This window comes from Pleurodeles waltl, chromosome 6 (genome assembly GCF_031143425.1).
Source record: "Pleurodeles waltl isolate 20211129_DDA chromosome 6, aPleWal1.hap1.20221129, whole genome shotgun sequence".
Lineage (NCBI taxonomy): Eukaryota > Metazoa > Chordata > Amphibia > Caudata > Salamandridae > Pleurodeles > Pleurodeles waltl.
Window position 1 is genome coordinate 891092454 of NC_090445.1, and position 15140 is coordinate 891107593.

Sequence of the window (15140 nt, forward strand, 5' to 3'; positions counted from 1 at the left end):
CGTGCTGCTATGCTCAATCTAGAAATCAGGGCCCAGATTTATCAAGGGCATGTGTGGGCCTTGCATCACGTAAGGCGACACAAACCCTTAAGTAAGATTTAGTATGCCAGGCAGAGCATCTTGTATGGCTCTGCATGGCATAGTAAATCTGGAGTAACGCAAGGTAGTGAAAGTCATTGCCTTTTGTTACTCTGCGGGGAGAAGGCGTTCCATGGGTGGAGAGTGGTTTTTGGCATATTCCCAGATTTACTAAGACTAGTAAACCTGGGAATGTGTCAAAATGCTGTGCCTTACCAGGTCAGGTGTAACAAGGAGAAACATGTTTATTTCTCCACGTTATTTCCTTTCTGCAGCACACGTAGATTCCGGCACAAAAACGATCCTGGCTGTAGCACAGACACCTTGGCACAAGGGTACCCACGCTGGCACTTGATAGCCACAAGTGCACCAGTGCAGAGAGAGAGTAGGAATGTGCCATATATTAGTAACTATGGTGCATTCCTGCTGTCTCTGTTGATATATCTGGCCCTAAGTACTCTTGAAACCGTGGAGGATGAATTCATTTATGTGATATACTTTTGGGCACGTTTGTTTAATAGTATAGTTTCCGCTATACCTTTTGATATTTTTGGAAAAGGCTTAGTAAAGGATTGCTGTTTCGTTTTTAAAGGTTTATTAGCAGCCATTATAATGTCATGTCTTTTACAGTTGCTTAAGGAGAGAGTGTCAATTATCAGACACCGCTGCATATTGTTTGAGTATTGTGAACTGAATATAGAACTAATTACTATATAATAAAAAAGAGATTACAGTTAACAGGTAAGCTCGGGTCAGGGCACCATTCAATGGTTTGGAAGCTCTTGAGACACATTTTTCTATAATAATAGGAAAATGTATTTGAACTCCTAAATATTAAGGGAAGACATAATACTATGAATCAAAAGGGGCATATCTAATCTCCCTGTTCCCTCTGAATCTAAACCCGTAGACACCTATGAGTTAGTCCCCTAAGGTATAATTTAATTTATATACATTTTTGAGAGTAAATGATAAACGGTCTATCACCTTCTCATTTCCAGACACATTCCATTGTTTGTGTTGTATATATGTCCCACCCCTGAGCTGCATGAGCAGTATTTAATATGTACTTTTCAATTTTCAGTGTATCCCGGGTGCCGTTTTTTTAATTTTTCATGCGTTTTGTCAGCCTTTACACGATGCCATTCATAAAAAATTATGATCATTGTGTCAGTGTACTTCAGTGTCAGTGTATTATTCCAGATTTGCATAAGAGTTAAAAAGAGGTTGGGTTGTACACTGTTTTGCAGTAAATTGTATATAAATGAAGCTTTAATTTTTCAGCTAACTTTATTTGTGCAATTTTGGTTGGTTTCACTAATTATGTCGAATTTAGAAATACGGAAGAATATCATTATAAATTATAAAAATTTCAGCAATCCTTAGTATTAGACCCAGAGTCGATTTATTTGAATGTTGCGCCCGTTACAATGCACCTGCGCGTAGATAAATGTAGCACCTTTATCAGTAGAAAAGATGCACATGTTTTGTAAGTACTCCACCTACTCACCTCATTTTCGCTCTTACTTGAAAATTAATTGCATGACAATTTCAAAGTGCCTTGTTTTCAAAGTAGTAGGAAACATGGATATCAACTACTTTCATTCCTCTCATTGCTGGTGTCAGACAAAGCCTACTCAAAACTCATCAAATCCATTTTGCACAGTTGTTACTGCTTACATTATAGGCACTGGTTCAGATTAATTTCCTCAGATTAAGTCATATTTCGCAATTGAAAAGAGGACTAACGTGTATTTGTTTAATTCCATACTACCTAAATAGAAACAAGTGCAGAATAACTTTTATCCATTGTTTGCCTTAGTGCAAAACATTATGGCCCTCATTATGATATTGGCAGTAAAAACCGCCTACCGCCGCGGCTACCAGCCGTTTGCCGTATTATGACCACAGACAGATTTCCGCCAGAAGAAGGGTGGAAATCTGGCTGTGGCCAAGCCGGCAATGGCGGCAAGCTGGTGCTGCTGCCACCAGCAGGGCCACACCAGTTGACCACCGCTAGCTGTATTATGACCCATAATATGGCCTGGCAGTTTTCTGCTGGCGGAGGCTGCTGGTGGCAGCAGCGCCCTGTCCCGTCTCCTGCAGGAGGACCCCTGAACACAGGTAAGTGGGTGCTCCAACATGGGAGGGGGCTGGGGGGTAGTTGTATGTGTGTGGAGGTGTGTGTGAATGTTTGTGCGTGCGAGTATGCGGGTGTGTGTTTCCTGTTGAATGTGTGTGCATGTATGGAGGTGTGAGAGCATTTATGTTGTGTTCTGTGTCTGCATGTATGTATGAAAGTGTGTGCGGATGTGTGTGAATGGATGTGTGCATGCATGGATGCACGTGGGAATGGGTGTCTGCATGCGTGTGTGTGTAGGGGGCATGAATGTAGGTGAGTTTAGAGGGGGGGGATGGTTGGGTATCTGGAGAGGGGTTGGAGGTGGGGAAAACCTCTATCAGTGACAGGGAAGGGATTCCCAGTCAATGATAGTGCCTACCGCCATGATTTTCGTGGCGGGAAGGAAGCCGCACAAACCATGGCGGTAGGCGGGGTCATTTTCCGGCAGGCGGTACAGTAACGGCCGCTGGGCTGGAGATTAATATCTCCAGCCCGGTGGCTGTTACCGCCGTGGCAGTCGGTGTGGTACATTGGCGGTTTGGCTTCAGCCAAACTGCCAATGTCATAATATGGTGGAAAGTACCGCCAGCCTGTTGGCAGTATTTTCCACCATATTACCGCAGACCGCCAGGATCATAATGAGGGCCTATGTATTTAGGGCCACACCAAGCTTGGGGTAAACCCAACATGCGTCATTTGCTATTAGCGTTGCAGTAATACAGTGAAGTTTGCTCTATGTTTTTCACCGCCCAAAACATTACACAATACAACAAGATTTAATCAGATATTTATGGTGTAGTACTGCACATTTTCCTAAAATTAGATAGTTTAATCATAGAAAGCATCAGCTTACACACACCTTAAACACCATGTTCTTGGTTTTGTGGTTGAAGTTTGGTGCAAAAATGTGTTTTTGTATGCTTGAAATTCGAACTCATGTTCGTAAACTGGCAAAAACCTGTGAAAAAGAAGGCTTTCCAAACCTAAAACTATGAGAACGATGTAAACTGATGTTAAAATGAGTGTATTATTCAAATAATTTACTTGGCATACTAGTGCACCAAGTTCCAAGCCCATTCATAAATACACTTTCAAATTTGAGTTCTAGGAGGCGTGGATCCAAATAAATTACTTAATGTTAGGTTTTTAAAGCAGAATCTTTCAAATGTTCTACAGTATTACAAAAACAGTTTCCATGGAAATCCAGCTTTGAGTAAAATAAATATATACTACAGTGCTCTGCACTGTAATACATATTTAACATAAGTTAATAATTTAGTAGTACCTGAGCAAGTACACTGAGCACCATAACATAGCACAGCACCAAAGGCAGTAACTTGGAGATTAAAAATAATGGTAATTTAAACATTAAAAAGTGTTGATACACAAAGAAATGAACTCCAGCTGGAGGTAAACGTTAGTGCAAAAATCTGTCTTCACTTTTTGGACATCATTATGTAACTTTTTCCTTTTCATTTCCCATAAGCAGTAATGCTGGAACTGGAACTTTGCACAGCAATTGAAGGAGCTGGCCTGAAACAACAAAGAAAAAAGGCAGTACATTACAAATTTTTATTTATATTCTGAAAATAGTTGTTACAGTGGCTTCAAGATGCAAGAATGAGCTTTCAAGGTTAACGAGTTAAGTACTCGTTATGGAATCTGTATGTAACATGAAGTTTATAAATGACTTTCAAATTTCCATGGTTTACAGAATGAGTGCCACTAGGCTATAGAAGCACCTATTATGTACATTTCTTGGAAAAACCTAACTAAGTTATGCAACAGCATTATGGCATCCCTTTTTAAGTAATTGTCAGAACCCCGTTCAGAGGGCCTCAGAGCAAGCCGCGGCTACTGGGCCAACCGTAGGGGTTGAAGTCTTTCATTCCTGATGGCCTGAGAACTCACCTACTATAGGTCCTGAGCAATTGGGCGAAGTAACCCTCCAGCATTTCACTCTCAGTGGTAGCATGGGTCGAGCAGGTGGATGTGGGTTAGGTAGACAGAGGGGATGAACACAGGTTCACAACTAAAAATACATGCAGCAGTCGCCATAAATGATTGTCTAGTCAAATACTTGCTTTTATCAAAAAAGGAGTATTCATATACAATCACAAAGTAAAATATGACATTCACAAATTATACATAGATGGGCCCTTCAGTCCCACTTCTCTCAAGATAGCGGTAGTGATTATTCCCCATTCGCTACAGACACAGCAGCTGTCACCAGTAAGTCTTTCACACGTGGCTTAGGCAGGATGCAGTTGGCTGTCCTCGAGTTCCTCACACATGGCGCTGCAACAGCAGCGGCTGAGGGGTTCTGGATTTTGGTTAAGTTGTTAGATTCCTCCAACAGGTGGATGGGGGTGCAACAGTCCTTGTGCTGGTCCTCAGTCAAAGCTCAGGCCCTCTAGAGTCACCACAGCTGCCTTGTTCCTCTGTCGATGGTCTCGCCCAGCCCACGCTTCTTGCTTGGTCCTGGTGGCCCCCTGTGACATATGGGGGTCACAGTTCCTCCTCTGAGCACAGGCTCTGCCCCAATCAGTACATCAGCTGTCTTCACGGCTGGCCCACCTGGCATACAGCATTGCCGCTCTGTTACCGCACAAGAGCTATGGCACGATTCGCACAACGGCCTCACCTGGCATATGGGGTTGATGGCTTGTTACCGCACATAAGCTATGATCAGAGCTGCACAGCAATAGTCTTCATGGCAACCACTTCTGGCAATGGGGGGTGCCAAATTCAGATGGCACACGGGAAGTGGCCTGATAGATGCAGCATTTGTCTTTTCACACCTCACTTCGTAGATCCACTTGCTAAGATTCTGCCACTGGACCTAGCACCCTGCAGCGCTTTATTCTTCCTTATCGGGCACACTAGTCTTCGCAAGTAGGCAGGCAATAGTGCTCCAGTCTGTAGGCCAGGTGGTATTAGATTCCTTGATTGATGTCCCCTCAACCAGCTGGGAGATTAGCATACCTTTGCACCCATCCTTGGTCACAGGCATAAGTCTTGTAGAGCTTCTATTCCTTCGCACAGCCCAACTGGCTGCTTGATAGTTCACAATTTCTGGCAATCTGAAGCTCTCCTTGTAGTTTGTTTCCTGACACTGTAGTGAATCCTAGTTTGTTTTAACGGGATACAGGAGTTAGCTTAGCCTTTGGCTTGCAGGCTTGTGTCCCTGTCACCTACTGACTTTTACCCTACTTAGCTTGCTCTGTTTTAGCACATTTATTTAATTAAATATTTTGAGATTGCTGGCTTGTTTTTAGTTAGGCCCATGTTTTAGTTTTGCATCATCAGTGCCACTGCGCTAAGGCGTCAACATCAAGCAACAAATATAAACAACTTGTAGGTGTTCACATTACGTACTTTCCCTCTTCACGCTTTCAAGGGAATTTTTTATATAAATTACTGTTCCAAGCATGTATTGTTATCTATCGTTTGGGAACAGACCTACGCCAGTTGTCCAAGCAGATCTGTATAAATACTCCTCACTTATACAGATAGTCAGAGGGATTCCGAGCAGATGCTATCACTGCTATCGATGCTATATGTCGCCTTGGTGCTAACCCAGTCTTCGTGTCCCTACGGAGTCTGAGCTAGAGACCTTATTCCAAGGTAATGAGAGTTGGGGCTCTTCTCATGGACATGGCATTGGCAGATTAGGTTTAACATACCTAGCTCTCTTTAAGGTTAGAGGTTAGGCTCATTATGCTAGAGTGCTAGGACATATCTCATACTTTATGTCATTACATGTTATCACAAGATGGTGGGGGTCTTTGTGTTAATGACTCGTCTTTACCATTCTGTTTCTTGCACTGTTCATTATCCTAATTATTGTAGCCCATGCAACTTATCACAGATTGCAGTTTTGTTAAATAAAACCTATTGAAACTTTACTGCATCTCCTTCATTGCCTGTATTTGATTGAGACATGGTGTTTATGAGAGAAAGGGGTAATCTCCGTTTAACCACAACACTCCCTAAGATGTCACACTCTTGAGTCCATGCGTAAAGGCTGCTACAAATCACCTTTTACTGTTTGGGTTTTTGGTGAGGTGCTGCTTGTGAGCCGGGAGGGTTGGGATGACAGTTGCAACTTGTTGTAGGACTGGCATAGTCGCCTACCAACATAAGTACTGTCATCCTTAAACCAGCAGTCTTGCCTAGAGAAAGAGTCAAAGTACGACATGGCGCCACCAACGATGGTGTTTAGGCACTCATTTACGGATAACCTGACTATCACTGTCTCACATACAGTAGGTACTCTAAGTACCTTTATACGGAGACGTCCGTGGTCTTGGGGAAGACCCTGCTCAGCTGAACAGGGAGCACCGCTGTAGGTTGTTGGAGCTCGAACTCATAAAAGAACTTTGCTCCCCATTTGGTGTTCCATCTCTTATACCCCTTATACAACATGGCTAACGCCATAGACATTCCAGAGAATGTTAGACAAGCATTAACACTACACCTTGTAGTGCATGGCTTAACAGATGAGGGCGGGGATGTCACATTCATAGTAAAAGCTAGTGAAGCTTACCAAACAGAAACATTCTATTCTCGGGTCACCTATTTTGAGGAAGACGATCATTTACATTCCTCACATACAGAATTGCAAACGTACCTCAACGGTACCAATCATACCAGTATCTTGAGATTCCGATTACTTATCAAGAACATCAGCACTGGTTTATTGGTGCCCTATCACATGTAATACAACCCGTGAGATTAGGTCCCTTAGGTAATGATGGACCAACGTGGCCTATGTTTACCACATACAGACCTCACCCAGGTATACAAAATATACAGACAGCAGACCTGAAAAACCTATACCTTGAACTATTAACAATTTACAGACTACTTGTTCAGTTTGTAATGCGAACTTTGAACACTACACCAGCGCGCCCAGCACCACCAGCACCTGCTGGATATCAATTGGCTACTGGGATTAATCCACAAACAGTACATACTTTCATGGGTAAGGTACCCACAGAACGAGAAAAAATACCGTACTGGGTAGCCCAGAAAGAAAATCTGCTGGAAGCTGTGTTTCCCCATACGGGACCACAGGAGGAACATAGAATTCTCACAATGTGCTTGCCCTTCGTGATGGTTCACTTGGTGGATGTCTGCACCACAAGGGGTACAGTCTTCGTTGCAATTTATACAACCACACACGGTACCCCGACACTTGCCAGTTTGGAAGTGTTAAAACAAATACAGAATGAGCATGGGCTGCACCTGCCCTAGATTTGGGGATGAAATGAATGTGTAACTTCAACACGTTCTCCTCAATTATACTCAGTAATATTAAAGGGGAAGCGGTAGCACTGGCTGTATGCCAGCTCCTTTGAGAGATTCCACATTTGGCCGGGAGAAAGGGCTACCGAAAATTATTTCCAACACCTATATCGGTATGGGATGGGATAGTTTGGGAGTCAAGCCGAAAAAGCTCGAATTACAGAGTACCACCCCTGCGGAAGGTACTAAACAGACACAGGAGGGTTCTAAGAAGCTCTGGGATAATGAAAGCAATTTAAAGATAGACAAAATCAGAGAGCAGTTTCTCCACAACATTCATTCAGTGTGCAGAATGTTGCTTATGCCACACTTCCTGGGGTTGGAGATCGAGTGATCCCCAACGAAGACCAGAGATTAGATCTAATAAAAGCAGCTCATGAGGGTGTTGCTTCTGCTCATGCTGGTATCTCAACCACAGTAAAACTCTTACAGAAATGCTTCTTGTGGTCAGGTCTATACAAAACAACACGTCCTTTGTTGTGACATCTACCAGCAGATAAAGGGCTCCATAATTAAACGCCCACCACAGACATTCCTCCTAGTGTCCAGCAGGCCACTCCAGTGTGTACCTAGACCATTGCTTTCCCCTTCAACCGCATGGTGCATACAAATACATCTTAGTCGCTGTAGATTCTTGTTCTAGATTCCTGTGGGTATGGCCTCAGCGGTCAGCTGACGCTCGAACTGTTATAAAAGACTTGCTGATCTTTATCAGTACATATGCGGTTGCAGCATTCCATTCGAACCATGGCCCTGCATTTGCCTCTAAGGCATTCAGAGACACCATGGGGACGATGGGTGTTGAACTCCATTACTCCTTACCATACCATCCCGAGGGAAATTTGGTTGTGGAGAGGCGGAACCGTGATCTAAAGCAGTCCTTAACAGCTGGAGTATCAGGTTCTGGCCGCAGCTGGCTTCATCACCTATATGGGGTCCAGTGAGCACTGAATAATCTGCCAAGACGGTCCTTAGAGGGACACACTCCCTATGAGGTTCTCTTTGGGATACCTATGTATGACCCAGATCTTGATGGCCCTAATTTGGTGGCAGCAGATATACCTTTTGACATAAATGAATGTCTCACTGTTTTACAGGAGCTTCAGAAATTTTTTGATGATAAATCATTCACCAGTGCTGCCACCTTAGGAATAAGGGTTTTACCAACAACTTCCTGGCTGGATTCCTAAAGTCTGGGATCTGGTTTGTGAGAAGATTGCTGTGAAGAAGGAATTCGGTCCATCCTACAGAGCACCGGTCCCAGTCCTGGGAGTACAAGACTGTAATCTTACCACCGCTGCCTGGTTCCAAAGCAAACAGATTCATTTCCATTGATGAAATCAAAGCTCACCATGTGGCCGATACTGCACACTAGACCCAGAGGTCCCTTGGGTAGTTCACTATCCCCTCTCACTACCCAACAGGATATACCTCTTCAAAGTGAAAGTAGCAACTCTACTTCTGACTACACAAGCATGCCCAACAATGCTACAAATACCTCCTCGACCATGGGAGGGCAGAAAATGAGCTCTTGCTGATTCCAGTTACCACTTCAATGACAGCACCTGTACAAGGTTTGGCTGTTTTCTACACCAACACTACAAAGATTGACGACACCATCTACTATGAGCCTCCACACAGAGTAAATCCATCAACCGGTGATACTCCTGCATTTGCAAAAACTGCTTCTGGTTAGTTCATCGACATTGATGACTTTTTCTTCAGACTCATCCATTCGAGTAATTGAAAATGTATCAAAGACATGTAAGCTGGTTTAAAAATAACTATTTAATTCACCCATGGAACTATCTATGGTTCTGCTTGACATTTGTGAGCGTTGTTTCTATGGATTGGTTTCGTGACTGTTTTCTTTTAGCTCATAAATGGTCATTACCCTCCTGAACGCTCCTCTGTTGCACCTGTGGATGAGGTCTTAACTCCATATCTTTCCTCATATAAGGTCCAAAGGGACTTGTCCCTTGTGAACATTTCAGCTGTACCAATTCCTGGTGGGATTGTGTGGGACAAAGTTCAATTTGATATATACGGGCCTACTGAGGTCATTCAAATTCCATATGCCTTCCAAATTTCTATGACTGATGTATTTAAACCTGATGTATCTGATGATTGGGCTGATTCCATGTTAACTGAAATGAAGGACTATTCAGTGTTTGAAAGTGATGATGTATATAGACATACAATGAATTATGGGGGAAATGTTCTGCTACAATAACTGGGGACCTTACTATTGGCACCGTGCCACTAGATACATACCAGTACTTAACTACACACAGTGGGAACACTGTAAAACACCACCTGTGGGGAGCCCAAAAGGTTATACAGATAAATTTACTTATTTTACTGGGCATGACACAAAACATCCAGAATCATATTATTTCAAATTACCTCCTTCACAAATTAGGAACATTTTGCTAACTGATACAAAGCTGATTTATTCAGATTTCTTTGTTTCCGTCTTGCAGTTGAAGGTTACGAATACTGGAGGAACACTGTTGATTTAAAGAGTGTATGGGGAACACAAGATTGGCAAATACAGGTTAGGGAAGCTTTATTTAGAGCATGCCTGATTCCTGTGCAAGAGATCTTTTTAAATAACACCATTCAACAGACGTCCTGTCTGGGGTTAGCAAAAATAAAAGAAATAAACACGCCCTGTATCCTCACACCGGCAAAGTTGAATGATTGGCAATTCTTCCTGAATGTCACAGAGGAAGAGCTAGATGCAAAGGTTCAGGCTGGTGCCTATAACTCTTCACTTTCCAGTCCTGGCAGGTGGTTGACCTGGCCAATAGACACAAATGGATGTCAGGCCCGTTTTGTGAATGCCTCAGTGGGTTTCAAGATTAGCCAGCCAGACCCTTGCTTTGTCTCGGGTCAACACACGGGTATTGTTACAACATACATTGTGGGTAAACTGTGCCAACAATAGGTACAGTGTAACGCGTTAGCCGCAGTTAAAGAACATCTTAACACTCTTTCTGAGGATACACACTTGCAGGACCTTTTGCTAGGTCCTAGGAAGCAACGCTCTAAAAGATTCATCTATGCTATGTAAATGAGATCTGGAAGCTTTCTCAGATAGAAGCTGCTGTACGTTATGGCAGATAGACAAGGAAAACTTAGAAAAGGCTTTAGCTTTTGTCGGCAACGGCATGAACACTCTGTTGAAGAGGATTTATTCCCTAACAAACATAGGCCCCCATTACAACCCTGGCGGACGGTGCAGTGATGGCGGTAGGACCGCAAACAGGCCGGCGGTAATTACTGCCCCATTATGACATTGGTGGTTTAGATTATTTCATAGATGCTCTGGAAGAAGTCAATGATTAGAAAATCATTGAATACTTAAAGGATCTTGCCGGTAAAGGAGTCAAAGAAGTGTTAAACTCTCACAGACTGAGACAATGTCTTAACGTCAAAGAAGTGTTAGGAGCTAAATTCAACTTGATGCCAAACGTCAACTATGAAAGGACCATTTTCAGTCATGAGACAACAAGGTGATGAAATGATGGATGAGTTTTTTGAAAGACTGAATGTGCTCATCAGACACTGCAAATTTAGTGATGAAGAAGCTCTGAGCCTCAGAGTCATTAATCATTGTTTGCCGGACTCGTCCAAAACACGTATGTTGCAAGAGACTCAGTCAAGAAAGCATAACAATGGCTGCTAGAGCTGAGGAACGAGCTGATGGGTAAGCTGCCAACAGCATAAGGGGAGTCAGCATTAGTCATGAAGAGTAGACTCCAGCGCCAAGCAGATGCCCATTAGTCAACATCCTGTGTTTCCAATGTGGATTTTCATTTCCACACGAGAGTAAACGTCCAGCCATCGGACAAATGTGTAAATGGTGTGGAAAGGAGAACCACTTTTTAACCATTTACAAAGCGAAGAGAAAACCAAGTTTGTCATGTCAGGAGAAGAAGATGAACACTGAAATGTTCCAGAAGCAGTTTTACCACACCCACAAAGACAAACAATGACCTCAACAGCAACAGGCCAATCCAAACAAAGTTGATCGCCATCAAGTTCATCCTGCAAGAGTTCCTTGACGTCACTGTCGAGGAACAGTGAGGGGGTGAATGTGCCGTCTGTACATAAGACGAACAAATGGCAGGAGCAAGTGAGTTGAGAACGCAGAAGATATCATATGGACATTTCCCAAAATCAAACTGAAAGTCAACGATTGCCTGGTAACTTTTGTAATCAGTTTTGATGCATCAGTCAACATCATGCCAGTTGAACAATTTCACAGTCTATTTGCTGGACCACGACTCAAAGCATCAATGTGAAGGTGCACACAAGGGCCTCTTTGAGACCGTTGCAAAGACAAGGATCATTCATAGCGAACTTGCAGCATAAGAAGACATCTGTGCGGGCCTCAATTCACATTCTTCAAGGTACTCCAGCTAGTGCATGCCTATTTAGCTTTACAACTGCTGTTGACATGGGGCTGCTCCCCATCACTTACAACTTAAATACACAACCTAAAATTGTGAATCGGTTCCCATCACTCTTTCATGGTCTAGGGAGCCTCAAAACGATGAAGTTGCAACTTCACATTAATGTGACATCAGGCCTGTTGCACAGCAACACCACATGATAGTGTTTCATCTACAAGATGTGGTCGGTAAGGAGCTAGATTTTTTCCTGAAACATGACATTATTGAGCGCTCTACTAGTCTCACGCCATGGGTGTCCCCCATCGTGGTAGTGCCAGAAAAGGATAGTGGAGACATGGATATGCACCAAGCCAACAAACAAGTGCAAGAGAGAGAGCGAGACATCCTGGTCTGCACATTGCAGATATGATCAGGCAGTTGAATGGAGCCAACGTTGTTTCCCACCTTGACCTGAAGAAGGGCTACCATGAGTTTGGAAGAGAACTGCAGGTACATTACCACTATTTTGACTCATGTTGGTGTATATAGATAGAAAAGATTAAGCTCTGTAGTTTCCTCTGCAGCAGAAATATTCCAATATGCTATACTTAGAATTATTCACTCTGTGACACATGCCTTCAATTACAGTGATGATATAGTAGTATTTGGTGTAATACGGAAGGAGCATGATAAAGCTCTCAAACAAGCGAGTCTATTCATCACAGATGCGGACCTCACCTTAAATACAGAAAAGTGTGAATTTCACAAAACAAATCTCAAGTTCTTTGGACATGTATTTTCTGATGGAAACAGGACTCCTGATCCTGACAAAGTACAAGCACTATCAGCCACCATTCCTCCACAAGATATCACCATGGTAGGCTTTCTTGGGCATGGCCAGCTTTTGTTCGAGGTACATTTGTGACTGGACACAGTTAGTGCCCCTTTGCAAGACCTGACAAAACGAAATGTCCAGTTAAGATGGTCTGCTGAATGTGACTGTAGTTTCAAAAATATAAAACATGCAATTGAGATGGTTTACTTTGATCCTAAATTGCACACTGAGAATCACTGTTGATGCAGCACAATGTGTAGTACATCACATAAAGTTTGTCTGACACAGAACGTGCCTATTTCCAGACGGAAAAGGAGAGTCTGGCAGTGGCATGGGCTTGTGAATATTTTCATATGTTTCTGTATGAAAAATACTTTCATGATCGTCACTGACCACCAGGCATTACTCACCATTTTTGGCCCTCTGAAAGCCAAGCTGGGCTCTCGCATCGAGAGGTGGGGGTTGCTTCTACAATAGTATGACTATACCATTGTGCATAAGCCAGGCAAAAATCAAAACCCTGCATAATATTTTTCACGAGTACACAATTCAATGTCGAAAAGTGCTGAGCAGTACATCAACTTCAGTGTAAAGTCCAACAAGCCTGCAGCTCTGTGTGGATCATTGCTGCTACCAGTGCTGATAAGGACATGTGTTCCCCTAAAGACATTATTTCAGCCTAGTCATGGAGAAAGAGTGTTCGACATTTAACTGATGATTTTGAATTTCAAAAATATTGCAGTGTCCACTAAGAACTGTCACTAAAGAAGGGATTGTGCTAAGAGGATCCCGGATTGTCATGCCTGTGAGTTTGAGACAGCACGTAATTGAACTCCCCCATAAAGGCCATTGTGGCACTGTGGGATCAGGTGTGCTTCCATTGCTTGGAGGGAAAAGTGGAGAGGGAACTCACAGAGTCTCATTTATTCAACTGCCTGCCTCCCAAGATGACCCAGCATACCCTGACAATGTCCGATTACCTGCGAATGTGTAAAAGAATTGTTGTTGATTTCTCTGGGCCTCTGGCCAATGGTCATCACTTTACAGTGATCATTGACAAGCATTCCCCGTTTCCTCTGGTAGAAGACATGTCACCCACAACCCACGAGAAAGCCATTGAGCGGCTCGACATCATCTTCGCAGTTGGCGCATACCTGATATTCTCAAATCTGACAAAGGTCCACCATTCAGCAGCAAGGAGTTTGAGAAGTTCCTAGTCGGGCTTAACTTCAAACACCAGGGGCTGTATTATACAAAGTACCCTAGGAGGGAAACTGGTGTTTGCACCTGATTTGCATGCCCCTGGGGCACTTTGGTATTACAGAAGGGGCTGCGGATGCTTTGGAGGCCCCTTCTGTAATGCAGATAGCACTTGCGTAACAAATAGCGCCAGTGCTATCATCAGAGGTTGTTCCCGCTTTTGCATGGGGGCGTGGCCCCATGCAACTGAAGGAATCTCTTTGCCTCTGAGACCATGCTGTATTATAGACACGGGTGAGGAGGCAAAAAAGACATCAGGAGACGCACTGACAGTGAGCCACAAAAAGATGGCGCACTGTCAGTGCACCCCCTCATGGCAGCCCACTGGAAGTTTTCTTAGGTATGCACCCAGACATCCCCTTGCAGACAGGTGCAGTCACTCACTGTACCTGCCTACAAGGGGTTCTCTCACCCCTCTTAAAAATGTAGGTGAGTTGCTGCCTACACAGTGAAACACAGAGCAACTGCTCCAAAGCTGCTCCCTATTTCACATAAATTCATTTCCCCCAGGGTAGAGTTAGTTTACGGCTGCCCTGGGGGCATTGCATTCAGTCTAATGTGGCACATTCCTCTTGATTGTGCAGGGCACAGCTTTTGAAAGGAGTGCCTGGCACAACCACAGAAAATGTGCCGCACTGTATAATATGGCCCCTTAAAAGCACACCTTTGCGCCTCAAGCAATCGGTGTCATGGGACAATTTATGGGGACTCTGAAAAGTGTGATTCAACGTGCATTGATATAGAGACTTGATCTGAGTCAGGCGTTTCAAACCCTCCATGCTGATCAGTTCAACCCTCATTCCACTACAGGTGAGAGTCTTGCCATTGGGATGTGTGGGAGAGCCATGAGAAGCAAACTACCACAGTGGACCCCTGAGCGAACCTTACATGATGATGTGATGAACGCTACTGATGCAGCATCAGATGAAGACGTATGCTGAGCAACGTTGTCAAACTCAAGAGGTTGTGTTTGACAGGGTGATTTAGTTCTCGTCAAGTGAAAGTGTCAAGTACCTGAATTCTACACGGAGCAGAACAGATGTGAGCTCCCAATGCCCACCCTCCGGTGCCACCTGCTTGAGACTCAGGTCAGTGTTCACCAGCCGGAGTAAAGGAGAGTGGTAGAAAAAAAAGA

At 43.6% G+C, this 15140-nt stretch overlaps 1 protein-coding gene across 2 annotated transcripts in view; it reads right to left on the reverse strand.

Moving 5' to 3' along the window:
* Positions 1–2975: 2975 nt before the first annotated feature.
* Positions 2976–15140, reverse strand: part of ADAM12 (ADAM metallopeptidase domain 12) — a 2697358-nt gene continuing 2685193 nt past the window's right edge. The window contains exon 23 of one of the 2 annotated variants that reach the window (XM_069239710.1): positions 2976–3733. In XM_069239710.1, the coding sequence (XP_069095811.1) occupies positions 3673–3733 (61 nt within the window). In that variant the 3' untranslated portion in view covers positions 2976–3672. The remainder of the gene's footprint in view (positions 3734–15140) is intronic. The other variant, XM_069239711.1, reaches the window with a different exon arrangement.